Source organism: Mesocricetus auratus, unplaced genomic scaffold (assembly GCF_017639785.1).
Source record: "Mesocricetus auratus isolate SY011 unplaced genomic scaffold, BCM_Maur_2.0 Super-Scaffold_100691, whole genome shotgun sequence".
Lineage (NCBI taxonomy): Eukaryota > Metazoa > Chordata > Mammalia > Rodentia > Cricetidae > Mesocricetus > Mesocricetus auratus.
In genome coordinates, this window is record NW_024429267.1 from 43,307,654 (window position 1) to 43,333,007 (window position 25,354).

Sequence of the window (25,354 nt, forward strand, 5' to 3'; positions counted from 1 at the left end):
ACCTCTGACTTGCTCCTTCCTTGTCACAGTAGTGCTCTAGGATCCTGTTGCAGTCATCTATTGCTGGGTAACAAAGAGCCCATACTTTGAGCTGTAAACACCAATTATCTTTTTTTTTAATCGCAGCCTTTCACAGGTTGGATGCTGACTGGGCTCAGTGATGGTTTTTCTCAGGATCTCTCATGTATTTATACTCCAGATGGTAGCTGGACTTGAGGTCATCTCGAAGGCTACTTTGCAGAATGGGAGTAATTTGGGTAGCCTCAAACGCCTTGCTCTATGACTGTACCCTCCACTGTAACAGCTTTAGCACAATCCACCTCTTCTAGTGTTAATTTAGCTGGGCGAATGATGACATCACTTTCTAGGATTGTAAGGGCCAGTTTGATTTGCTTTAAATGTTATGAGACTAGAGCTGATGGTTTTTGTTTAAGGGTCACTGCCTGTAAGATGGTGCCTAAAGTCACAGCACTAGATGAGCTCACAGTGGTAGAATACCTTTCATTCATTAATATGGATTGAACACCTACTATGTGCCAGGTTATGTGTTCCATGGGAGAAAACACAGACAATGCCCATCATTCAGGAGCATGAGTTAGCAATATTGTAGTATGAGAAAAAGTAGTAAGAGCTACTATCTGGTAGAGGATACTGAGCTGAGGCCTACATGATGACCCTCTGCCAGCTAGTGAGGTGGGAAGAGAGATTCATTCTAGGCAGAGAAAGAACAAGGTCCTGTGGAGGCGGGATCTGCTGTGAGAGGCAGGCAAGGGACCATTTTGGTTATGAAAGGTGGAAAGGCAGTCTAATGGTAGGTTATCAGTCAAGGTCAGTCAAGGAAATACACAATGTTAATTCCCCCACTTCCCTAGATTGAATTAAACATCACTGGTAGACTTTAATAGTGGAGGACATAAAATGTGACTAGATTAAATATATTGGTTCTCAGAACCTAGCTGTCTTAGGGTTTCTATTGTTGTGAAGAGACACCATGATCACAGCAAGTATTATAAAGAAAAACATTTGATTGGGGCTGACTTAAGGTTCAGAGGTTTGTTTCATTGTCATAATGGTGGGAACCATCATATCATGCAAGCAGACATGGTGCTGGAGAAGTTGAGAGTTCTACATCTGGATTATCAGGCAGCAGGAAGAGAGAATGAGTCACTGGGCCTGGCTCGAGCTTCTGACATCTCAAAACCCATCCCCAGTGATACACTCCCTCCAACAAGGTCATGCCTCCTAATAGTACCACACACTATGAGAGAACCTATGTAGGCAATTTCCATTCAAACCACCACACTAGCCTAGAAAGTTCTGACTCAGGCAGCCAATTAGACCTAAGTTGTGCATTTTCAGCAAAAGCATCTGGACCTGTTGTCAAGTCTGAAGTTGTTAGACTCAGTGTAGAATCTTTGGTCAAGCACTAGCCAATGTAATAAATAGACAAAGAAATAAATAAATGAGGGGGTAATGAGGGAGAGAGTGTCTTATGCTTATGCCTGATATCAAGAACTATCATCAAAATTCTGCCATATCTAAAGCCAATCAACCATGTACAAAAACATGGAAATTCTCAGTCTAGAAACACTGCTCAATGCTGGCCTAATCCAGTCCTTTTTAATGATCTCTTTCATTGAGGATATTTGACCCCTGTGTATGTAATGATCTTCACTTCTGCCTGAACTACTCCTTGCCTAGATGTAATAATGTTTCTGAATACTCTTATAATTAATTATATTGTGCAGATTTTCAGATACACCCATTATCTTTGACTACTGCCTTTCCATTTGTTATATGTTCATAACCCTGGCTCTAGGAAGCATAGGGCACAACCATGCGGCGCAGGTTGCTAAGAACACGACAGTGCAAAAGAGACTTGGGGTTGTAGGAATTTGCTTCAGAACATACCATCTTCAAGTTTTATCAAGGCCAGGTGGTGCCTGAATATAATGGAGAAAATGCCTAGAGAGTAATGTGTTACCTTGCAAGGGCACAAAGCAGGGACTCTGTCAGTCTGCTAACCAAGTATGTATTCCCAGGGCAGCTCCACCCACACAGATCCTTCCTACTCTGTGGTGGTTAAATCCAGAACTGATTTTCCAGATGCTGGATTTTGAAACTACAAGTTCAAGACTCTCCACTCAGCACTAGTTGCCCAACAGACTGCAGCACCTTGTTCAGGCCCATCAGCTCCAAACACTAAGTAATACCTGCGGAGAGCCTCTTCATCATCACCTCTGATGCTCGCACTGTCTCTTCTCTAATGGAAAGTCAGTAACAGAACCTTAACTTCTGCCTGGCCCATCAGTGTCACTCAGCCTAACCAGCTCTCCGCACCTTCCCTACAATGATTTGTCTGCATTCCCATGAACCCCCAATTCATGCACAGCCACCAACAAGAGCAGGGAGAAATCGTTAATCCACCACTTCTCAAGTTCAAGGGTTTACTTAAAAAAGAACACAATCTAAAAACATAAGGACCCAGACAGTATTTTAGTGGCATTTACTAACTCAAAGGTCTGGGCAGGTGGCAGTGATTTGACAGTAGAGACGGAGAGAAGTGAGTTTTGGGAACATTGGCAGGTGGAGTGACAGCAACTTCATCATTAGTGTTTGTTTGTTTGTTTATGTTTTGGTTTCTATCTTTTTTCTCCTAGATTGTAAAAACAGTTTTCAGACCATAACTAAGACTTTTCAAGGTCAGCGAGATGCAGGGTGTTCTCCCAGAGGTTAGAGCACCTCAGCCCTTGCCAAGTTGTAGTACCAACCCTGAGGATCGTTGTGTGCATGGGAGTCCAGTCCAGAGATGGACCTGCCCTAGTGAGAAGTGAATGCAGCAAGGAGGCATAGATAGAGGTGGACAGCAACAGCCAGTGGGTACCCAGGTGGTGCCAGCGGGTACCCATGTGTTATGGCAGGATCTGTGGGCTAAAGAACCTGGGAGGAAGCAGCATCCGCAGCCCAGCCCCTGCGTCCACATGGCAAGATGGCCCACCATTGCTGGAGGTAAGTGTTTGCTAGGAGATGCCAGGAATGTGAGATTGTTTTCTGAAGCATGAGCACTCTCAGTGTGTGCACAATGGAAATTAATTTAAACTTTGAAAAAATTGTATGCAGGGGGTGTGGTTAAGAATCCAATCAGTCCAACTTTCCAGTGATTTAAAAACTTCTAGGCTAGAATGTTCAAATGCTAACCTATTTGACACTTGCCTCGATTCTCCATGTTTAAGGATGATGTTCTATTCTGGGAAAGAGAAATCCCAGGCACAGCAAGCATCAGGCATGTCCTGTATTAGTCTGAATTTCTGTATCAATAATATAAGCAAGGAATGACTCCCAAGCCTCCTGAAGTTGAGTAGAAAGGTTGAGTAAGTGAAAATAATGTTTTTCTAAAAAAATTCAATAGACTTAATCTTATTTTTAAAGATATCCCTGATCAGAATATCACCCCAGGGGGAAGTTCTAGAAGGTAGACAGGTGGTCAGTGAACAGGAGAGGACTCAGCCTCTGTCACAGGGAAATGCTAGGGAAAACAAGGCACTTGGCTCAGATGAGGCCACACATGTCTATGTGGGGACAGAGGAGCTGTAGGTGGCTCATAAAATCAGTCAGGGTCCTTGTATGCCAGCCTGCAAGCCACTGTTACAAAGCTCAGTGCTTCAAGAAGGCTTAGGGGAGGCCTTTTCCAACTGTTGAAAGGCATTCTAAGTCAGATGCTGTGGTGCAGGCTTGTCTGACCAACACTCTGAAGGCAAAGTAGGAGGATGAGGAGTTCAAGACTATTCTCAGCAAATTCATTGACTACAGCACACACAGAGAAAGAGCCCACTTGAGGCTACCCAGCTGGGTTCAGGCAGGCAGGTGACAACACTCTCAGTTCTGTCATGTAGGATGTAGGAACGGGTTTGGCATCAGTCTGAAACATGGATACTAAATGCATTTAGAATCTCAGAGCTTTCTGTGTAGCAATACATTACTGCAAATTATCATCTGTGTAACAACACATTGCTGCAAATTATTATCTCTGAGATCCACCCAAGCGGTTAGTTTAAGAACTAGTTTATGAGGTTTGTAGACACTGGGATGAGCAAAGGGAAGGAAACCATGCTTTATTTTAAGAAGCTTAATTAAAGTCTTTAGATACTCATCTGCTTATTGCTGCATTCTAAGGTGGCTTTGTAATACCCAATTGCTTTGGATGGGCGTAGAGAAACACAGTTGTTAGCTGCTATTAGAACCACCTCATCAAGTTGTTGCTGCACAGATCTTCACCCTTACTTCCTGGGAGACAAAGTTTCACACCATCATTCTTCAAAGGGGAACAACTTCAGAAGATATTCAAATGAATCATTAAGAGCTATTAATAAATCCTTCTCAGGGCATCTGAATCATCTAAAAGAAGATTTGGATTTGGCTTAATTTGAGGAGAAAATAAAGGGCTATGTAAATATATTTATTATTATTATTATTATTCAAACAATATCCCTGGTCCCGGATCAAGCTTCCTTGTGTGTGGTTCTCCCATACCTTGGAGAAAGGTGTACTGATCCTGTGTTCTGAGAAGCATAAGGAGGTGGTTACAACCATATGTGGTAGTTCATGCCTGTAATTCCACTACTTAGGAAGCTGAGGCAGGAAAATCAGGAGTTTTGTGCCAACCTGGGCCACAGAGTGAGACTCTGTCTTAAAGAAACAAAAAGAACTTGTCTTGGGGGCTTGGGGAGATGGCCCAAGCTGCTAAAGTGTCTGATACATACCTGAGTATGATCCCCAGCACTCACATAAAAAGCCAGGTGTCTATGTACGTACTTCTAATGCCAGCACTGGTTGGGAGTGGGGGTCAGGTGCATCTCTGGAATTCATTGCTAAGCCATTCTAGCCAAATCAATGACAGACCATGTTCTAAAATAAAAGAGAGAGAGAGAGAGGCAGAGTTTGCACTTCTTCCTAGCTCTGTCAAGTGATGAACTACCATGGGCTGCTGGCTCCCTTCCTAAGGTCTACCCTAGAAACGCTATAGAAGAAGATCAAGAATACATCTGTGGTGTTATTGTTTATGATTTATTAAGTCACTGGAGATTAAAATACCCAAGAAGTCATACTAGTTAGTCATGGAAGCCAGGCAGTGGTGGTACACACCTTTAATCCCAGGACTCAGGAGATAAAGGCAGATGGGTCTCTCTGAGTTCAAGGCCACATGAGATTGAATCAGTCTAAAAGAGTAACAGAGCTTACAGTTTTATTCCCAGGACTCATGAGAGGTATTTAAGACAGAAACAGGGTCTCAGAATAGCATTCATCCTCAAGTCACATGGAGGATAGGAAGGCATTCATTCTCCAGCCACATTGAGGAGAGGCAGCAGTCAGAGGTTTGGAGGTGAGCTCGTGAAGACAGGATCAACCCTTTCAGTCTGAGGTAGAGGTAAGAGCTAGTAGCTGACTATTTTGCTTCTCTGATCTTCAGCTTGAAGCTTGAGCCTCAATATCTGTCTCTGGGTTATTTTTTATGTTACATGCATCTAAAACATTACCGGCCATATGTCAAAGAGTAAGAACCCCCTGGGGAGAGAGAAGGACAGGTTGAGGAAGGTTTTGAAATGCCACCCTTACCTCTTGGCTGTCTGACTCTGAATGGATCCATTGGAATGTGACAGCAAGCCTTCACTGTCAAGTTGAGTGCCCATAAGGTCACCTAGGAGATGGAGACATACTTTTCTGGGTGTTTTTGAGGGTGGTCCCAGAGGACTTACTGAGGGAAGAGATTCTCCCTCGATTGTGGGCAATACTATCCTGGTATCTGGGGACACTGATAAAATAAAATGGGGAACAGGGAGCAATACAGTCCAGTGTCTTCATTCCTTGGCTTCTTCTTCTTGACCAGCCATGACATGAAGAGCTCTTCTACCACACACTCCTGTCATCATGATATTGTACTCAGATGTGTGGGGCCAAACAACCAGGGACTAAATCTTCTAAAACAGTGAGCCCCCCCAAAAACAAAATCTTCCTTGTCTTGCTTCTGCAGGTCTCTTAGTGACAGTCACATAAGTGATAGGTGCAGATAGCATCAGCACAGGGGATAAAAGTGGCCAGAGATCTGCAAATGCCCTGTGGGGTGAAGGTGATGAAGAGACAGGACTGGTTGGGTGACACTTGTCATCCATCCATTCACTTTTCCCTATTCAAACTCCAAGAAGAGTAACATGTAGTGTAAAGTTTACTCCAGACAGGGTCACTCTTTTCTTGGGTAAATGACTTCTCAACAAAGCAAGTGGTGATTACAATTTGTGAAGCAGTCATGCCAACAAAACACCACAAACAGTACATTAGGCTGGGCCTGGTGGCTCATGCCTGTAGCCTCAGTCCTTGGGAGGCTGATGTAGGGGAATGACAAACTCAAAGTCTGACTAGGCAATTTAGTGAGACCATCCATAGTGCTACACACCTGTAATCCCAGAACTTGAGAGGCAAAGCAGGAGGATTAGGAATGTAAAGGTTATGATGAGTTTGAAGTCCTGTCTCAGAAAGCAAGTGAGATATAAACCAGAGTTGCCTAGCACACATGAAGTCCTGGATTCCATCACTAGAAATAAAAATAAAGGAAAGGGGTGGAGAAAATAGAAAAAGCCAAGTATTATGGTGAGATTGCTGTCAAGTAATATCAGGTAAAAGACAGAGTCCAAATACTTTCAAGAGTTAGAAAGAAATTTCACAAGGGACTAACAATCAATATGAAAGCAGATGCATCCTTACAGCAATACTAAATTCAACAGACTCTTAATTATACAGAGAAGTACTTTACATCTAGATTTTTTGTAGCTGATTAAAATGTCTTTTAAATGTGAGAGTGCAATAAAAATTTTCTTGGATAAACAGGTGCTCATATTTGCCACTCAGACAGGGACTGTTAAAAATAAAAATAAAATCCAAAAGGGTGCATCGAGAAGTAAAGGAGCTAGTAGCAACTCAGATATTGTAGTGAGGTCTACTGTCCAAAAAATGTCAATAAGGTAAATGAAGAGAGAGAAATAAAACCAAGCCAATGTATTTGCCTTCCTAGGAGAAAGATGATAATATGATAGAATGAAGATAGATAATAGACAGTTGGATTCTGAAGTGAGTGTGTTAATGAACAGTGCCTCCAGGCCCCCAAGAGGAGGCAATGCTCTTTCTCAGTTGTAAAAGTCTTGATGACTGGCTAGTTTTAAGGATGTTGCAAATCAAAGCAAAAACATCTTAACCTAGTGCAGTCTGTGAGATAAATTTGAAGACCACACTACAGTATTAATTTGATCCTAACCACATTACTAATTTTATAGTCACTTAAGCAAATAAACGCTTCAAACCATTCTTGGAAAAATAGCCTAATCTGGTTTTTCAGTTGACTGAGATCTGGGTGTAGAGGTTTGGATGTTGATCTCTGGCACTGAGCAAACCCAGCAGGGTCAACAGGGATGAGGCCATTTGTCTTTTTCATCTCAATCCAAGCATTTTAGACAGCAATTGACATGCTGTTAGCCATGTGATCAGTTACCATGGTATGGAACCAGGGAATCCTTTCTGACTTCAGGCTCTTATTAAATACAGGTGGGGGCTGCCAAGGAGGACAGTGATCTCAAATTTTTTAATTCTGGGGAATTGTTTGTAATCAGGCAGAACAATACAAGTTTCATTTTGTGTCTTTTACGCTTCAATTGACAGAAATAATCATGTTTAATTCAGAGACAATCTCATGGCACTGTTACTGTTGATTTGAATGTTGTAGTTTTGTGCCCTCCTCATGGAAGAGCAAGCATGAGAAACACACGGAACAACCAAGCCCGCAACAGCTAACCCAGGTGGGCTGCAGGCTACAGACATAGGACTGAAATGCATGTTTATACTCCACACTGCTGTTGATACATGAAAACACAGCTTTCATCGTAGAGTAAGAGACTTTATTCTGTAGGCAAATATGAGTGACTAGGTAATAGTTTCAGGCGAGAGAATAAAAAAAGTCATAAGCCAAAACACCTTTCAAATACAACTTTGGGCACCTCAGCTACAGCTACTATGGCCCTGTATGCTATTTGATGACATTCTTAGCCTTTGTGTGGGTGGAATTGAGGTGTCTGTTATACATTCTAGAAGGGTTTACCTGGTTCTCACCCCAAGATGTTAAGTCCCAAACAGAAATGGACAATAAGTGCTATTTAAAAAGTGAAGATAACAGAGGATAAATTATAATTAGGCTCTGCAGTGTTCCAATTGCCTACAGTCACTGAAATTGTCCCTCATCAATCAGCCTTGTAGAATGTTCTCTGGGGGAACTTTAGTACACATTGCTGAGATAGTGAGTTTGTTACATAACATTAGGTACTCATTGTTAGTTAGTTAGGAATTAATTACTGGTACATTGACTCAGGTTACTTAATCTGAATCAGTCTGCCCAGAGCCTCCTTCCTGCCTTAGCAGCTGGTTCAAAGATGACCTAATCACCACAGTGCAAAGGACACAGTAAGATGTGCCAGCTTTGACTTGGAGCTGTCCTTGTACATGTTAGACTCCAGAGAGAGACAATGGACTCAATGAGCCTGACCTGTCTACCTCTGAGATTCTCAGGTATGAACCTAGTAAAAGGTTCAAATTGAGTCTTGGGTTATTTATAAATAATATGTGTCCACCAACAAATAGAAACATATTTGCAGTTCCAAAATGATATCTGAGCATCTACATTTCCTGAGAGGAAGGAGGCCCACAGTGTTCTGCTGTGGCATGCATAATAAAGGAGATGGCTCACTTAAGCAAAAATTGTTTTTCCTTCATGTTTGAAATAGAATGCAACTCCTGATTTGCATCTTAACTTGGCGACACTTGCACTAAGGAATTTCAGGAAATTTGGCTGCTGCCAAGAGCAGGGAAAAGGAGGGAATGGGATAGTGAAGAGAACATGAGGAGGAAGAGGAGGGGGGGCAGTTACATCCCTGAAAGTAATGCAGAACAAGAATGAGGGCCCACACCTGCCTGAGTCACAGGGCACAGCATCAGGGACACAATCATCAAGCATGGTGTTTCAGCACCTAGAAAGCCAACAAATGGGTTAGTAGAAACTAAATCTGTACTGGGCTACCCCAGTGAGGCCAATATCTCCTTCTTATTTGTCATTTTAAAAGAGCAGATGAGGGCCTAGGGGGATGGCTCAGTGGGCATTGAGCCTCACTTAGCACACAAGAGTAAGGACCTGAGCTCACATCCCAGATGGAAGGTAAGGACAGATGCGGCACCACTGGCCTGCAAGCACAGAGCTTCCATTGAGAGATGGGTGGCAGAGACAGAGTACGTGAAGCTGGTGGACCAGCAGATTAGTGGAGGTAGCAGTGAACGGGGGATCCTGTCCTGAATGGTCCAGCGCAAATGGGCTTCAGTGCTCACGTGTGAGTTAAGTACATGCTTATGCTGAGGTTACAGGCTGTAAACTCACAGCATCATTGTGATCATGGTCATCTAAGTGCTAACGGGACCAAGGACGCCACTGTGCCTCCTTAGACATATCTCTTTCCTCTTCATCTCTCTCTTCTTGCTCTTCCTGCTCTCTCACACTCTCTCCCTTTCCTTGCTCCAGTAATTGCAAAGAATGGACTCTATATCTAAGTGAAGATGAGCCCCTTGTCTTACCCTTAAGGGCTAATCCAGTGGAGCAGGTCAGGGGCCTGGCTAGGTAAGTGACACTAGGAAAGAGGAGAACTCACCTTAAGATAATGTGCTTTTCTTTGGGGGAGGGGGAATCGGGGGTGGATGTTGAGACAGGGTCTCTCTGTGTAGCCCTGGCTGTCCTGGAACTCACTATGTAGACCAAGCTGGCCTAGAACTCACAGAGATCTGCCTGCTCTTGTTTCCTCAGTCCTTGGATTAAAAGTGTGTACCACACACCTGGATAGGATAATGTGCTTTCCTTTCCTGTAATTCCTACCCCTCTGGTGTAGTCCCTAGGAGCTGCCATGAGGATCAGGTAAGCCGAGGTCTAATTCTTTTCTTCTCTTCTTTTTCATTCAGATGCTGGCCAAAGCCTTGTCCTTTTTCTAAACTCCATTCGCACTGTGTGAACATCTACCCCTGGTGTCTAAATGCTAGGTTATCCTTGAGCAGCATGGCTTCTATTTTTCTCCATTCTTCAACCTTCCAGGCAGCTGGGAGACTGCAAGTTTCCTATCCCAGGGTTTGTTTTTTAAACTGTAATAAATTGTTCTCAAACTTCTGTTTGAGTCCTGTTCTTTGTCCTGGAACTTCTGTCTGTGGCTCTTTTTAAATTCTTTAATTAGCAAAGAAAACAAATCAATTCCTGCACCCCTGGTGGCATCAATTAGCTATATATGTGTTCTTACAGACCCCACCTAGGCACCATGACCAGAGTCACCTAGCCACCATGACAAGAGTCACCTAGCCACCATGACCAGAGTCACCGAGCCACCATGACCAGAGTCACCTAGCCACCATGACCAGAGTCACCTAGCCACCATGACCAGAGTCACCTAGCCACCATGACCAGAGTCACCTAGCCACCATGACCAGAGTAAGACAGACTGTCAGCTGATGCTAATGGAGCTGACCAGTGACTTAATAAGTCAATTACCTTAAAATGATACCTCCAAATTGAAACAACCTGACCCTTTCAATTAGCCCATGCTAGCTTTAAAAGCTCTGTATAAACAATGCAGAAAGATACTTGTATTGGGCATAATTGAAAATAAAATCATAGAGGACATAAGGCTTTCATTTTACAAAAATGAATTATGGAGGCTTTCACACTGTCTTAGCTAGGGTTACTATTGCTGTGAAGAGACACCATGACCACGGCAGCTCTTACAAAGAAAGGGAAGCATTTCATTGGGTGGCTTACGGTTTCAGAGGTTTAGTCCATTATCATCATGGTGAGACACGGCAGTGTGCAGGCAGACATGTGCTGGAGCTGGCAGTTCCTACACCTTGACTCAGAGGCAACAGGAAGTAGTCTCCTAATCACCCTCGAGCAAAGCTTGAGCAAAAGAGACCACAAAGACCACTCCCACAGTGACACACTTCCTCCAAAGACCACATCCACTTCAGTAAGGCCACAACTTCTAATAGTGCCACTCCCTATGGAGGCCATTTTCTTTCAAACCACCACACACCCTGAGAAAATGAATGATAGAATCTCAAGAACCAGACAAGCAAGCAGAAGAGGATGAGGAGTCCCTCTAGGACCATTCAGAAGGGATCAGCTAATAGTAACTCCGGTTTCCAATTCAAAGCTCAGCATTAATTGTGCCTCTGTGCCATGCCAATTACTTAAAGATCAGTAAATGTCATAGTAACAAATTGCTAGGAAACCTCCAAGCAGTCTTGTGAGCTAATATAAGATGTGTCCTGCAGATTTGAAGGTGTTTCATTGGGTGATTTAGGAGAGAATTGTGTTTTTTGTTTTTTCTTGTCAGCTAATATAAGATGTGTCCTGCAGATTTGAAGGTGTTTCATTGGGTGATTTAGGAGAGAATTGTGTTTTTTGTTTTTTCTCTAGGAGAATCTTCAAGATGATTTTGCTTTATTTTGCATATAGATCATATTTCAAACACACACTTACTGAGTGCATCCTAGGTTCCAGACTGAGCTGGCTTAAATGTGAAATGTCCTCCCACAGGCTTGGGTTCCAGTTGCCAGTGCTGTTTTCCAGGTTAGAAAGCCACAGAACCTTTGGAAGGTGGAGCCTCACTGGTGGAAGTGGACCACCAGGGGTGGGTCTTGAGATTGTATAGCCTTACTCTATGCATTCTTTGCTTTCTGACTGTAGACGCAATGTGACTAGCCACCTCACATTCCTCCACCAAACCTTCCCCGAATGACAGCTGTATCCCCTTCATAAATCACGAGCTAAAATAAACCCTCACTTTTAGTTGTTTTGCCAGGTATTTTGTCATAGAAACAAGAAAAGGTCACTATCTGTGGGTTCTGCTCTAAGTGACAGAAAATATTGGGCATCCTTGAGACATTCAGAGAAAGTGAGAAGATGAAGGCCCAGCATGTTGCTCAAGGCCACACCCCCAGGCTTGCAGAAGAGACTAGAAACCTAGATCAATGGCAGTGTGGAAAAAAAAAAACTTTAGGAAAAAAAGGATTCATGGGACTTAATATTCAAAGTTAACATCTATGGAGGCTTGTTTAACCCCCAGAGAAGCAAAGACTGCTCACAAAGGAGACATTTGGCAAGCATTTAACTGAGTGCTCATTAAGACTACATTTGGAACAATGTAAGAGATGCTGGGAACACAAAACCATTTTCTTCTAGGGCCTATAGAAACTTGAAGACAAGATATTGGGTAGTCACTATGTTCTACTGAAGAGGCACGCTGAGGTTTTCATGGTAGCCCATGGATCTATTGGCATCCTTCTACATGCTGATGTCCAGTTTGACCTGCACCATTTGTTGAAGATGCTGTCTTTTCACAGTGTGCATTTCTGGCTTCTTTATCAAAAATCGTGTGTTCATTGTTGTGCAAATTTACATGTGAGTCTTCCATTCAATACCATTCAGTTTTTATTACTATAACCCTATATTACAGCTTGAAATCAGGGATGGTGATACCTCCAGCACTTCTTTTATGGTTCAGAATTGTTTTAGCTATCCTGTGTTTTCTCTTTTTCCATGTGAAGTTGAGAATTGTCCTTTCAAGATCTGTGAAGAATTGTATTGGAATTTTGACAGGGATTGCATTGAATTTGTAGATTGCTTTTGGTGAGATGAGCATTTTTACTATGTTAATCCTATGAATCCATGAGCATGGGAGATCTTTCCATCTTCCGATATCTTCTTCAGTTTCTTTCTTCAAAGGCTTAAAGTCCTTGTCATACAGGTCTTTTACTTGCTTAGTTAGAGTTACCCCAAGATAATTATATTATTTGATGCTATTGTGAAAGGTGTTGTTTCCATGATTTTTTATTTAGTCCATTTGTTATTTGTATACTGATTTTCCTTTTTTAGTTCATCTTGTATCCAGCCACTTTTCTGAAAGTGTTTGTCAGAGATAGGAGTTTCCTGGTAGAATTTCCAGGGTCACTTATGTGGGGACATATCATCTGCATATAATGAGACTTGAACTTCTTCCTTTCCAATTTGTACCCCCTTGATCTCCTTAAGTTGTGTTATTGCTCTAGCTAAAACTTCAAGTACTGTACTGAATAGACATGGATAGAGTGGACAGCCTTGTCTTGTTCCTGATTTTAGTGGAATTGCTTTGACTTTCCATTTAATTTGATGCTGGCTATAGGCTTGCTATAAATTGCTCTTATTATATTTAGGTTTTCCCACTGACAGGTCTTTCCTGCGAGTTTCCCGGTACCACACTAAGAAGCTTCTGCACTTTCCAGAGAGCTCATGGTGCTCTCCATGCTCTTGCACATGAATTTGGTGTAGACAGGTGTGAAGTGCCATTTTTTTCAGTGTCATCTTTTATCTAGTCAAACTGTAGGTGTGGGATCTCTGTTTAGGAAGATTCCTTTTCTCTCTAAAACACTGTTTCTTTTCCAGATGGCCTGTCTGCTAACATGTCCACTGGATAGTCAAAAGCCATCAATTTCTACGGTCTGGTCTCAATCCCACCACGTTCTATGGTCACTGCCTTGTTTTGTGTTTTTTCCTAGTGTTTTGGGGCATTCACTCTCCCATCTGCACCCGCAGAATTTCTTTGTGGGCCTAGGATGCCCTGTTTTTCTGGGGCTCTGTGGAGTTTTTCTTTTTCCTTCCTTCCTTCCTTCCTTCCTTCCTTCCTTCCTTCCTTCCTTCCTTCCTTCCTTCCTTTCTTTCTTTCTTTCTTTCTTTCTTTCTTTCTTTCTAATTTCCTCAAACTCCTCCTTTGGAGTTGCCAGCACGACTCACCTCTTCTCCCCCTCCAAATCCCATGCTTTCCTTAAATCCCCCCAGTAACAGCTGTTCTGTGACAAGGTCTAGCTGGTTCTTCATGCTTTCCATAGCTCACAGTCCTTTCCTTGTTGCAGTATGGGACAGACCAGATATTTCCACATCCCATTTCCCGAAGCTGCCTGGAGTTAGTCCTTCAACTCTATAGCTCTCAAACATGAGATCACTCAACCATCCTCCCCCTGTTCAATAGACCTTTGCCTCCATCCACTCCCTGGAACTATTGCTGGGTGTCAGGATGTCGTAAATCTATGAGGCGTGACCTTCAGGATCCTGAAAGAGTGGAGACTGTGATGGTGGAGCAGCAATCCCGCCTGGGACCTCTTATTCAACGGGATACATAACGTACAGAGTAAGGGGTTATGTCATATCCACACACGCATGTAATTCACACGGATCATATTCACCCCTGCTGCTGTGCTTCCTTATGTCACATCTTCCCATCCCCTTTCTTGGTCTTTCCCAGTATTCTACTTTTACATCCAGGTCCCACCACCACCCATTTCTACACGAGAGGAAACAGGACATTCATAGTCTTCTTGCTTTCACTTAAGGTGCACGGGGCTTGTCACTCTGGTGAAGACATCCATCGATATTGAACCAGGGGGTAAGTCCAAGGATAGAAAGAAAGCCCAGGTGGAGTCTTTGGGGTCTAGATTTGCCAGCGTGCTTTAGGGAAAGCCAAGAACTCTGGGGAAGAGTCTACAGTATAGATTTCCTTCAGCTAAGAAGATGTTAACTAGGGGCCTCCCGGTGGTCATTCACTGCTGTCACTTTGCTAGTGTGACAGCAAGGATGAGTGTGGGGCCTGTGTATGGTTTCACCTCTGACCATGGGAGTTTTTGCTAGAGGGTGCACATTACAGCAGCAACACTGCCAGACCCACTGGGAAGATGGAATCTGGGGGAAAGGCCACAGTTTTCCCTTTGGAGGGGATTTTGAGGTCTAAAAGTAGTCTTCCTTTATCTTGCCCATACCCTCTTTGATAGTGGCTGTGTTTTAGTGGAACACTCCACTTTTTGATTTTGTTATCTGGAGGGGAGAACTGCTGAGCATCTTCTACATGACTCCAACTCTGATGTCACCTGCCAGTTTCATCAGAGGTGACACGTTCTTAGCTGTTTTCACTTGTGTGTTGGGTACAGAATGTTTTCTATGCCATAACCTCCCTTCCCACTAGCCCCATCTGTTTCACGTAGCCCCCCCCGTGTCCAAGTTCACTGGCAGGAGACCACCCCCCTTCCCCTCATGGTCCTGTCAGGACACCGCAGCTTTGACTCACACCTGCCAACTGACAAGGACTTGGGCTCAGGACAAAATGAGGTCTGTGAACAGGGAAAATGCAAGGTTGAGAAGTAGAAACTTCTTGCTGATTCTGCTGAGAGAGGCATCAATGTGTGTTAGTGAGGGGGTGGTTGGCCAGGGTCCCTCTCCTCCCCAGGAAGGAGCAGCAGTAACCTTTGCTGACACAGTGCTGGCTGATCTGCCCAAAGCTAATGCCAAGTGCTCCCTCCATTAACCCTCTCCCCAGGAAATCACAACCCTGAGCTTGAGATAAGGAAGCCCAGTGCTCAGCTGAAGGCCCTGGCTGCTGGGAGCAGGGGTGGAGGTTGCAGGAGCTCCCAGCTGCTTCCCTCCCCAGAGCACTGTGCTTAAAGGGGCTCAGGGAGTCCTGTGTGCTTTCCATTCTGGCTGACCATGCCCCAGCGGGATGGGAGTGGGCAAGAGGGTACATGCACAATCTAGACTGTGTTTCTCCTCCTGCCAGGCAGGCAGGCACCTCCAGGACCAGGCCAGGGAAGTGTGTGATGGCTGATGGTGAAGGACCCCACTGCCTGGAAGGGGGGCTTCTTAGATAAGGCAGGGGAACTGTATTAGTTTCTTTTTTGGTTGCCATGATAAAATACTCCAATATCTGTAACTTATGTGGGGACATGGATCATTTTTGCATACAGTTTCCCAGTACGAGGTGGGGAGTAGAGGCATTAGGAGCTTAAGGAAGCTGTCCACACTCTATCAGTAGTCATGGATACATGCTAGTGTTTGTTTAGCTCTCTCTGCTATTAGGTCCAGGATCCCAAACCCAGGAAAAGTGCCATTCACAAGAGGGGTAGGCATGGGCGGGGTGCAGGAGTCTTCCCAAACCTGTTAACATGATTAAGATAATCCCTCACAGATATTCTCAGAAGCCCTTCTCGCAGGTGATCCTGGATTGTATTGACAGTTTAAATCTAACTATCAGACAAAAATCATAGACACAATGGTCAGGGTCAAGTTAGTAGAAAAGATAGGGTGATTAAATATTTTTTGTGGACTGTCATGCCTCTGCATTACATGGGCATCATTAATTGTAATTGTAATGACTGACAGGAGACCCTCAACAAGTCCAGGATTGTGGGCTGATATTTCCTCATTAAAGGAGGCAGAAGGAAGGGTCATTACATGCTTGAGAGTCCAGCCACTTGCTCCCTCCTGCATACCCACCCATCTTCCCTAGCTGTATACTGTCTTCAGGAGTGTGTGAGTACATAGGAGATAAAATATTGACCAAAGGAGAGACTCCATGTGTGCATCTATGGAGGTAGTCACTCATGCTAGATAGGGTTTTTTTTTAAAAGTTATCATTGATGTAGCTATTTGGGAGGGTCTTGTCTCTTTGTTTGATTACTTGTCTTCTTGTTTCATCACTTGTCTCCTTGCTTGATCAAATACCTCACAGAAGAAACTGATGGGAAAAGGGGTTATTTTGGCTTACGGTTTGAGAGTGTAGTCCACAATGTCATGAAACTTGTGGCAGCAGGAACTTGAGGCAGCTGACCACACTGCATCCATAATGAGGAAGCAAAGAGGGATAAATGCTGGTACCCAACTCACTTTGCTCAGTTCCAGGCCCAGTCCTCTCCCACTGTAAAGGTGAGTCTTCAAAACCCAATTACATAATTGCTCATGGGTATGCCTCGAGAGGTTTATCCTAAAGGTGATTCAGTCAAGTTTATAATCCCAAACATAAACACACACACAAATTCTCTCTCTCTCTCTCTCTCTCTCTCTCTCTCTCTCTCTCTCTCTCTCTCTCTCTCTCTCTCTCTCTCTCTCTCTCTCTCTCTCTCTCTCTCTCTCTCTCTCCCCTTTCCACTCCTTCCCTCCCTCCTCTAACTAATCCCTCATATATGCTCCTGTTGCAAAATGGTTGGACACTGTGAAGATGTGTCTTTGTCAAGGCGCCTTCTGACCTTCTGATAGGTTTAGTAAAAAGCTTAATAACTAGGCAGGAAAAAGCAGGCAGGACTTCCTGGGGAGAGAGAGGAATGTTGGGAAGAATAATGAGACCTGACAAGAGAAGCCAGTGAGATGTGGAAATGTGGACATACGGAATGAAGGAGAGATAAAAAAGCACACGGCAGAATGTAAATTAATAGAAACAGATTAATTTAAGTTATAAGAGCTAGTGGGACAGGCATTAACTAAAGGCTACGCTTTCATAATTAATAACAAGTCTCCCTGTTATTTGGGGGCTGGTGGTCCTGATGAGAAAGTAAAACTAAATGCTCCTATGAGTAAGCACAACAAATCTATTGGTTGGTAAAGCGAGATCTGGGTGTGACTGGTACTTGGTGTTTTGTTGGTGCCCAGTCTGGAGTGAGCAGATGTTCTTTCCCATCTCCTGAGGAAAAGTTAATGCCATAGCCCTCATCTCTATGGCTGCCTCTCCACCATTCACCCCATCTGGGTTACTGGCAACCGCATGACTCCGTATTGCTTTCCCCAACGCTCTGTACCTCTTCCCCATTTGCAACTGCTACTGACTGGGAAACCATGTGTGTCATGACATGCCCACTCTGTCCTTCTGTCAGCTCTGGTCATTCCTTAGTAACCAAGGGTGTTGGCTCCTGATGTACAGCTCATCTCTAACATGGGTCCACTTCTGGCTTCATAACCTACTTGGCAGCTCACCCAACTCTCTTAGTATCCATCCCTGGGCTTCATTCCTTAACAACTTGTCTCCCACTTCTGACCAGTCATCCCTTCTTCTCACCTGGTCCTTCACTGTCCCTGAGTTCACCTCAGCTCCCCAAGGACAAGTGCTTCTCCCTGCCTGAGGTCCACTTTCTAGTTCCTACCTCATTAAAGATGTCTTGATGATCACTCTCAAGGCAGCTGTCTCTTTGAGTCCATTTTACCCAGACCAGACCTTAAGCCTCACTGCCAATCACTGCAACCTCCCCTGTGACTGTCTGCTAGTCTCCCCCCCTACTCCTCCCTGAAATTAGCCCAGCTTTGGGGTGGGTGTCTCCATCTGAGTTTCTGAACACTGACTAGTTTGGTAGCCAGCCCCTTTGTCACCTTTTGGAAATTTTTATAAGGTGAAGGATTAATGTCAACCCATCTTTTCAAAGGCTTCAGTTCATGTCTGGACTCCTGCATTGACTTGTGGTCCATGGCAAGGCAGGAATGGTGTGGGAAAAGGGTATGGTAGTAACAGGATTGGGCCAGGACCAGGCTATATGCAGCTCCAATGACCAACTTCTTACAACTAAGCCACACCTCTCATGGTTCCACTATCTCCCAACAGTTTATTCCAATTTTGAATCCATCATAAGATTATACCATTGAGTATGTCAGGGCTGTCATGATCTTTCTGAAAATGATCTCACAGTCACACCCAGTATCCTTTACTAGTCTCACAGGCATCTCACAATCCAGTCAAGCTGGCAGTCAGAGAGACTCTTCATCAGAGTGCCTAACTTCTCACTCTAGCAACCTGCTATGGAAACAAACTCTGCATGCATGGTCTTTGGTTTCTCCTTTAGGTCGAACACCTCACAGCTCAACCCTGCTTTGTTGGTCTGTGGTCAACCTGTTTGTCCTCTGCCATTACATTCCGGACACTGCTCCCAACAAAGCCATCCAAAGCTGTGATGGTAAATCCAGTGGACTTCTCTGTCAGTCAACGGAACTCTCAGAAGCACCTGCAATTGCTCAGTTTGTGATCCTGCTTTCCCCTTGATCCTTGCACCTTTACCATGTCCCCTCAACCCTCAGGGCTTTGATCTGCCCACTTCTTTTCTCTATGGCTAATCTCAGAATAGTTTTCATGTCTTCTACTGGGTTAGCTCAGATTTATGTCCCCATGTCGTCCAACCTTGCCCCCTATGCACTGGGCTTTCTCTTCATCCATAACACAAACACCTTGTAGCTCAAATTTCAAAGTCACCCTTGAGTCCCTACCTTCTTCCAACAACCAGGCTCTGTCAGATAACGCCATGACCTCCTCTCCCATGTCATCTGTGTGCATCTTCACTAAGCAGCCCTGGTGCAGGTCACCATCCTCTCCCCTGGAAAACTACTGTGGCAGGTTTATCCGTGTCCTTCAGATTTCTGATCCATACCAGGAGTGACTTGCCTGAAACACACACTTGGCCATCCCCACGGCCTGTGTGACCTTGTGGCAAAAGCACTGCCACTTCTCAAGCACAGCCTCCCATTTCTTACTGATGTCTAGTTATACTGGCCTTATGCTGTTGTATACTAGGCTCTTATCAATGTTGGTGGCAGATTCGTTATCACTTCTCCCATTGTACCACCATCGGGAAAAGGACTCTAATCCCTAACCCTTGACTATAGTATTAAATGACTTGGTTGACTATCAGTCATCTTGCAGCATCTACCCTAGTCTCTCTTTGCTGGGCACCAAGTCATGGAGGAATCTCATCTAACTAGATCACCATGTTGATGAGGCAACATACAGGGGTTTTGGTCCCAGCTGAGCCTAGCCTTTGAACCATGTCTATTAATGTGTCAGATCTATGAATGAAGCTACTATAAATTCTCCTGACAGGCTCTATCTACCAGGTCAATACTATCTACACTTTTGGAAGAAGAAAGGAAGAGGAGGAGGAGGAGTGAGAGGAGGAGGAGTGAGAGGAGGAGGAGAAGGAGAAGGAGAAGGAGAAGGAGAAGGAGAAGAAGAAGAAGAAGAAGAAGAAGAAGAAGAAGAAGAAGAAGAAGAAGAAGAAGAAGAAGAAGAAGAAGAAGAAGAAGAAGAAGAAGACGTCAACGACAAGAAGCTCTCATGAATCATAGACTGGTCTGGAACTACATAGCCAAAGGACCTTGAATTTCTTATCCTCCTGCATCAGCACAAGGGTTCCAAGTGTTATTTATGCAACACCAGGGTGATGGGGAAGTCCTGTGTATATGTCAATAAAGCACTGTTGGCCAATAGGGAAGCAAGATAGGTGGGACTAGGAGTCCAGGAGGACTCTGGGTAGGAGAAACACAGAGAGTCATGATGCAGTCCACCAGAGAAGATGTCCAGAACTTTTCTCCAGTAAGAGAAATACTTAGATTAACAATTATGGTATAAATACTTAAGTCAGAGCTAGCCAGTAAGAAACAAGTAAGGCCATCAGCTTCATAATTAATACAGCGTCTTGTGTGTTATTTGGGGACTACAATGAGCTAGAGCCCAGGGGACTGGTGGGGAAAAACCAAAGCAGCTGGCAAGGAAAAGGCTTCTCTCTACACCAGGGTTTAGACTCAGGGTCTCATGAATACTAGGCAAAGCTATATGAGCTACATCCCCAGCTTCCACTGAAAATTTTTAAAGATCCACATCAGTTGTAAGAACAGTCTTGGAATAATTAAGGTACTTGACTATAAAATGCATCCCAAGATTGGGATTAAGCAGTACATTCTGGGGATGTTCTAACAAGATTCTTCTCACCTCAGGAACTTCACACATGCCTCTTAGACACTTCTTTATGCTTAAATGCTCTTTACCAGGGACATCCCAGACCAACCCAAGTCACAGAATGCCAATAGAACCATATCCATTCCTTCATTCATTCCCTTGTAAACATGTACACACACTGCACCACAAACAGTAGCCTAGCTTTCCTTGTAGGGCAGTCACCAAGAAACTAAGGTCTAGAAATCCCATACCTGTTTTTCCATTAGTATTTTATTGGGACACAATAACACAAACTATATATCATGCAGGTAAGTTTGACATGACAGTGTTAAAGGGTTCCTGAGCACCACATGGCTGACAAAAGCTCACAGTATTTACTAAATAGTGCTATTTATTTATGATGTGGTATGCCTACTCCTCACTTGGAAGTCTGGAGACAAAGGTAATGGGCTTTTACTTCTGTTACCATACTTGCCACTGAGAAGGTATTAACCCATATCTGTTGAAAGAACCGGAGAGCTTAGAGCCCCAGGTATCAGTCTGCCTTCCTGGATGTCTGAAAAACGGCAGGGCATTCTAGACAGAAACAAATGAAGCTCAGAGATGAACATGCTGGAAGAGAGGCATCAGGACCGAAGTCCCAGGTCTAGGTTCAGCCCAAGAAGCCCTTGACACATTCCAACCCTCAGCAGTTGGGGAAGAAAGGAGTGCGGGGCTAATTAGGGCCTTACCCAACTTTCTGCAACCCACAGCTTTGCTCAAGCCTCAGGTTACCCTGGGCCATTCTCAGGAAGAAACCCCCTCCTCTGTTTCCCTAACGAGAATTGTCTGGGCTGGACCCTGACCAACAGTCTTGAAGCAGATGGGAAAGAACCTCACCCCCATTTAGCAGGAAGGAGTGGGATGCGCCTGACGCCACATCAAGGTTAAACTGCCAGGCTGTGTGCGATCACAGACTGCATATATGCATACCAGGAGCTTCAGGCTATTGATCCACGTGTAAGGGAGTGCTCTGAGACACAACCACAGCCTTTATCCCCAATGCCATCACACCAGGTCCTCTATTGAAAACACAGTGCATATACATCTGTCTTTAATCTTCTATCAGTTATCACCTCTCAGTCCCCAAAGAGAAAACATTTGCCCATGCCTCCCATTATCCTTCCCTTATACCAAAGCCCTCATCTTGGGTTTCAGGGGTCCATGGTGGATTGACTCTACTTAGAAGCTGGGATCTTGAGGTTTGCAATAGTGCCAGGATCCAGAAGTTCCAAATCCAGAAGGGCATCGAGTAGCTGCTCCCGGGCAGCACCAATGAAGGAATTCTCCAGGAAGGTGGGCAAGCCTCCCACACCGTCACGCAGGATGTACAGAGGCACCCGCACCAGGCCCAGCACCTATGAAAAGCAGACAGGTGACATGTGGGACTTCAAGTATCTCAGCACATTACCTTACCTACCTTGGAACAGAGATCTCCAGAGTAGAGACCTAACCTAACAACCAGGCAAAACGGGGCCCAATAACCACACCTCAGGAAAGCTTACAAATGACCCCTGCTGGGTATCCAGCTCCATCCACGCTAATCCTTCTCCGCCTTTCCCTTCATCCTCATTGGCTACTGCCTCCAGGGGCAGGCAAGGCTGTAGCAGTATTTCCAATAACAGAATTTACACAATTGTATAGGTACCACTTCGGTGATCCAGGAAAACGCAAACAACCAAGTCTCCCTCTGACCTCCTCACCCAACCAGTGAATGATTCCGATAGAGCGTTCGGTCTACACACTGCCAAAGTGTGCACAGTAATCACTTTCAATATGTCCCTCACCCGCAGTTGGAGAGTCACCTCCACACACGCTTCCCTAGCACTGGAATAACTGTCACACTTTCTGCTTAAGGAAAATATGGGCCCAACGCTAAGGGTTTAAGAGTGTCATGAATATTAGCATAGGCAGCAGGAGAGAGCCTTGCAGGTGTGTTCTAAACATCTCTCTGCAAAAGCTACTAAAGGAAACCAAGTTGGTGGTGTTATCCAGCCTGGAAATGACCAAGATCACAACTAGTTCATGCCACTTGAAAGAGTGCAATGTCAAAATCTCTTCCACCCAGTGGCTTCCTTAGGTGAGACACATGGGAGAGGGCAGACAGGACAGGGGAGTGGGTCACAGGCTGGCCCCACCTCCAGCCCGTGGTCCTTGGCTTGAGGTGCCCTGGTTTCCACAGCCTGCAGCTGCTCCGGCGTCAGACGCTTGGCATAGAAATGGGCCACCACGCGCTGTTTGGCCGCGAGGTGTGAGCTCCGGTAGTCGGAGCGCTCCACACGGAAGGCAGACACCGCGTCGCCCAGCTCCTCGAGCAGTTCACGGTTCAGCCCGTCCTCCAGGCTGCTGTCCTGCGCGTCCACGAAGCCGCCAGGGAAGCCTAGGCGCCCGTCGAAGCGCATCTGCATCTGGGGGAGGAGGGGGACGATGATTGGCCGGGGAGCGCGGGCTCCGGGAAGGGGAGCGGCCCGGCATGCCGCGGCGTCCTCACCAGCACTGCGAAGCGCTTCGGGATGCGGCCGAACAGCTTGTGGGGGTCGGGCGCGTAGAGCAGTGCATGGCAAGCGTGGCGCCAGCCGGGCTCCAGCGCCAGGGCCTCGCTGAGCTCCACCTTCCGATCCCCAGCCATCACCAGGCTCGCACTTCCGGGTTCCTGCCGCGGACAGCACCTCGAGGGCGGAGCTTCGCGTGACTCGGCAGCAGCCAATCAAGATGGGGCTCTCAAGCTGAGCCGAGAAGATACTGAAGCTTACTCAGGATTGGCTCTTAGGCGAGGGCTGAAGCTGAGCCTGTAGTGCTGAAGCTTGGTAGGCCCAGGCTCAAGTGGAACCTGGAAGGCTAGGAGGAGCAGGTTTTGGAGCCCGAGCAGCATTTACTTGCTCAGGAATCCTGGCAGTGGATAGAACGACGCAGTCTCCAGGAAACTGCGCTTGGGTTGTTCCAGATCATGTACTTAGCAAGGAGACTAGGGATAGGAGGAAGGTAGTCTGGCTTCTGAGATTATGCCTACCCTAGGGCAACGGGGAAAGAGAGATGGGTGTTAACTAGTGTTGAGTGGTGGAAATGTGGGGACTGGCTGAATATAAGGGGAGCAGGGGTCAGCGCCAGGACAGCTTATGGCCTGGGCCTGGGTGATAACGCTGTGGGGGAAGGGAAGGGACGAGGCCAATGATAGGTGTGGTTACAACCAGCAACTGGCATTGACTGTGGGCTCTGGGCAGTGGTGTGGAGCCTGGTACATGGAAAATGACATATGGAAATGTCAAGGTTACAGTAACGTTGGAGGGTGGTGGCAGGCTGTGGATATGACTAGAACACTGAGAGGTGAGTGGGGAGGAGTCAGAGGTATGGCACCCCCCCAAGTTTGGCAATACATTCAAATAGCCTCAGATCTTTAAATTCTGAAGAATGGGAAAGTAGGGGACACGTAGAACCCAATGCTGAAAACCTGGGATCCAGGACTCCTCACTTCAGCTGGGTGACTCCACCTGAAGATTAGTCCGTATACCAAGTACTTAAGGAAGGCAGGAGGTGTCTCTGAGTTTCAAGTTATAGCCTGGAACTGGCAGTTCACTGTAGAGCTTAGAATTCACCCAGACACAGGCTTGTGACTTGAGTAGAAGTCACTCAGGTTATCAGTTATAAATCTGTTAAATGGAGATGGTACCAACCTAGAATGGGCAGGTGGAAAGTCCTTCTCAGAGCTCAGAGCCAGACACAGTAATTCCAGCCATTCTTGGAGATGAGGGTAGAGGCTCAGTGCTGTGTCTTATGTCAAAGGTTAAGGCCAGCATCCCAAGAAGAGGGGCAGCAGTGAGGATGTCTGGGGACATCTTTCCTCAGTCTCCTGAGTAGCAGGGCAGAGATGCCATTTACTGAGACAGTCATAGCATGGTGAGCTGATAAGTGAGACATTATTGCCATTATCGGGCTAAAGTTCAAGGAACTGGCAAATAGTCCTGGTTAAACATTAGGGTCACCTTACAAAAAGCTTGTAAAGCCCCCCTTCGATACCTTCCAATTCCAGGGTCCCACCCCAGACCAACTCCAACAAAATTTTCACAGGGTAGTAAGGGACATGGTGGGTTTTGTTGTTGTTTTGTGTATGTGTGTGGTGTGTGTATGTGTACATGTTTGTGTGTCTGCATAGATATGCAGGTACATGCTCACACAAGCATGGAGGCCAGAGGCCAATACTGTGTGTCTTCCTCTACTCCACTCTCCCTTAGTTTCTGAAAAAGTGTCTACTGTTGAACCCTGAGCTCATTAACTATCTAGAAAGGCTAGTCAGTGAATCCTGGGAACCTACCTGTTACAGAATGCCCACCACTCCCAGCTTCTGTGGGGGTTCTGGCGATCCAGGCCCAGTTGATTGTGGCTGTAAGACAGGCGTTTTATCGACTGGGTCATTTTCCCAGCCCGACTTTTAAAAACACATCATTTGAGAAACCACCAAGACCAACAACCAACACTGTCACCCTCCATATTTTTTTCCCAAGTTTCCTGCCCTGACTTCTCTCAGTGGTGGATTGTGACCCGGGAATAGATATCCCAAACAAGCCCTTTCCTCCTCAAGATGCGTTTGATCAGAGCGTTTTATCACAGCAACAGAAAGGCAAACTAGGGCACCATGTCTTTCAGAAGATGCTTTGCACCTGCCCTGCACCTGCATTCTCAACCCCTACCCTATG

The 25,354-nt window shown here is 45.3% G+C and overlaps 1 protein-coding gene across 1 annotated transcript; it reads right to left on the reverse strand.

Annotated features, from left to right (window-relative positions):
- Positions 1-20,876: 20,876 nt before the first annotated feature.
- LOC101823712 (U8 snoRNA-decapping enzyme) lies at positions 20,877-23,325 on the reverse strand. The gene is made up of 3 exons (XM_005088246.4): positions 23,155-23,325; positions 22,802-23,071; positions 20,877-22,021 (listed from the first exon to the last, which is right to left on the reverse strand). Exons 1-3 carry the CDS (start codon positions 23,290-23,292, stop codon positions 21,842-21,844), a joined length of 588 nt encoding a protein of 195 aa, XP_005088303.1. The 5' UTR covers positions 23,293-23,325; the 3' UTR covers positions 20,877-21,841.
- Positions 23,326-25,354: the final 2,029 nt, after the last annotated feature.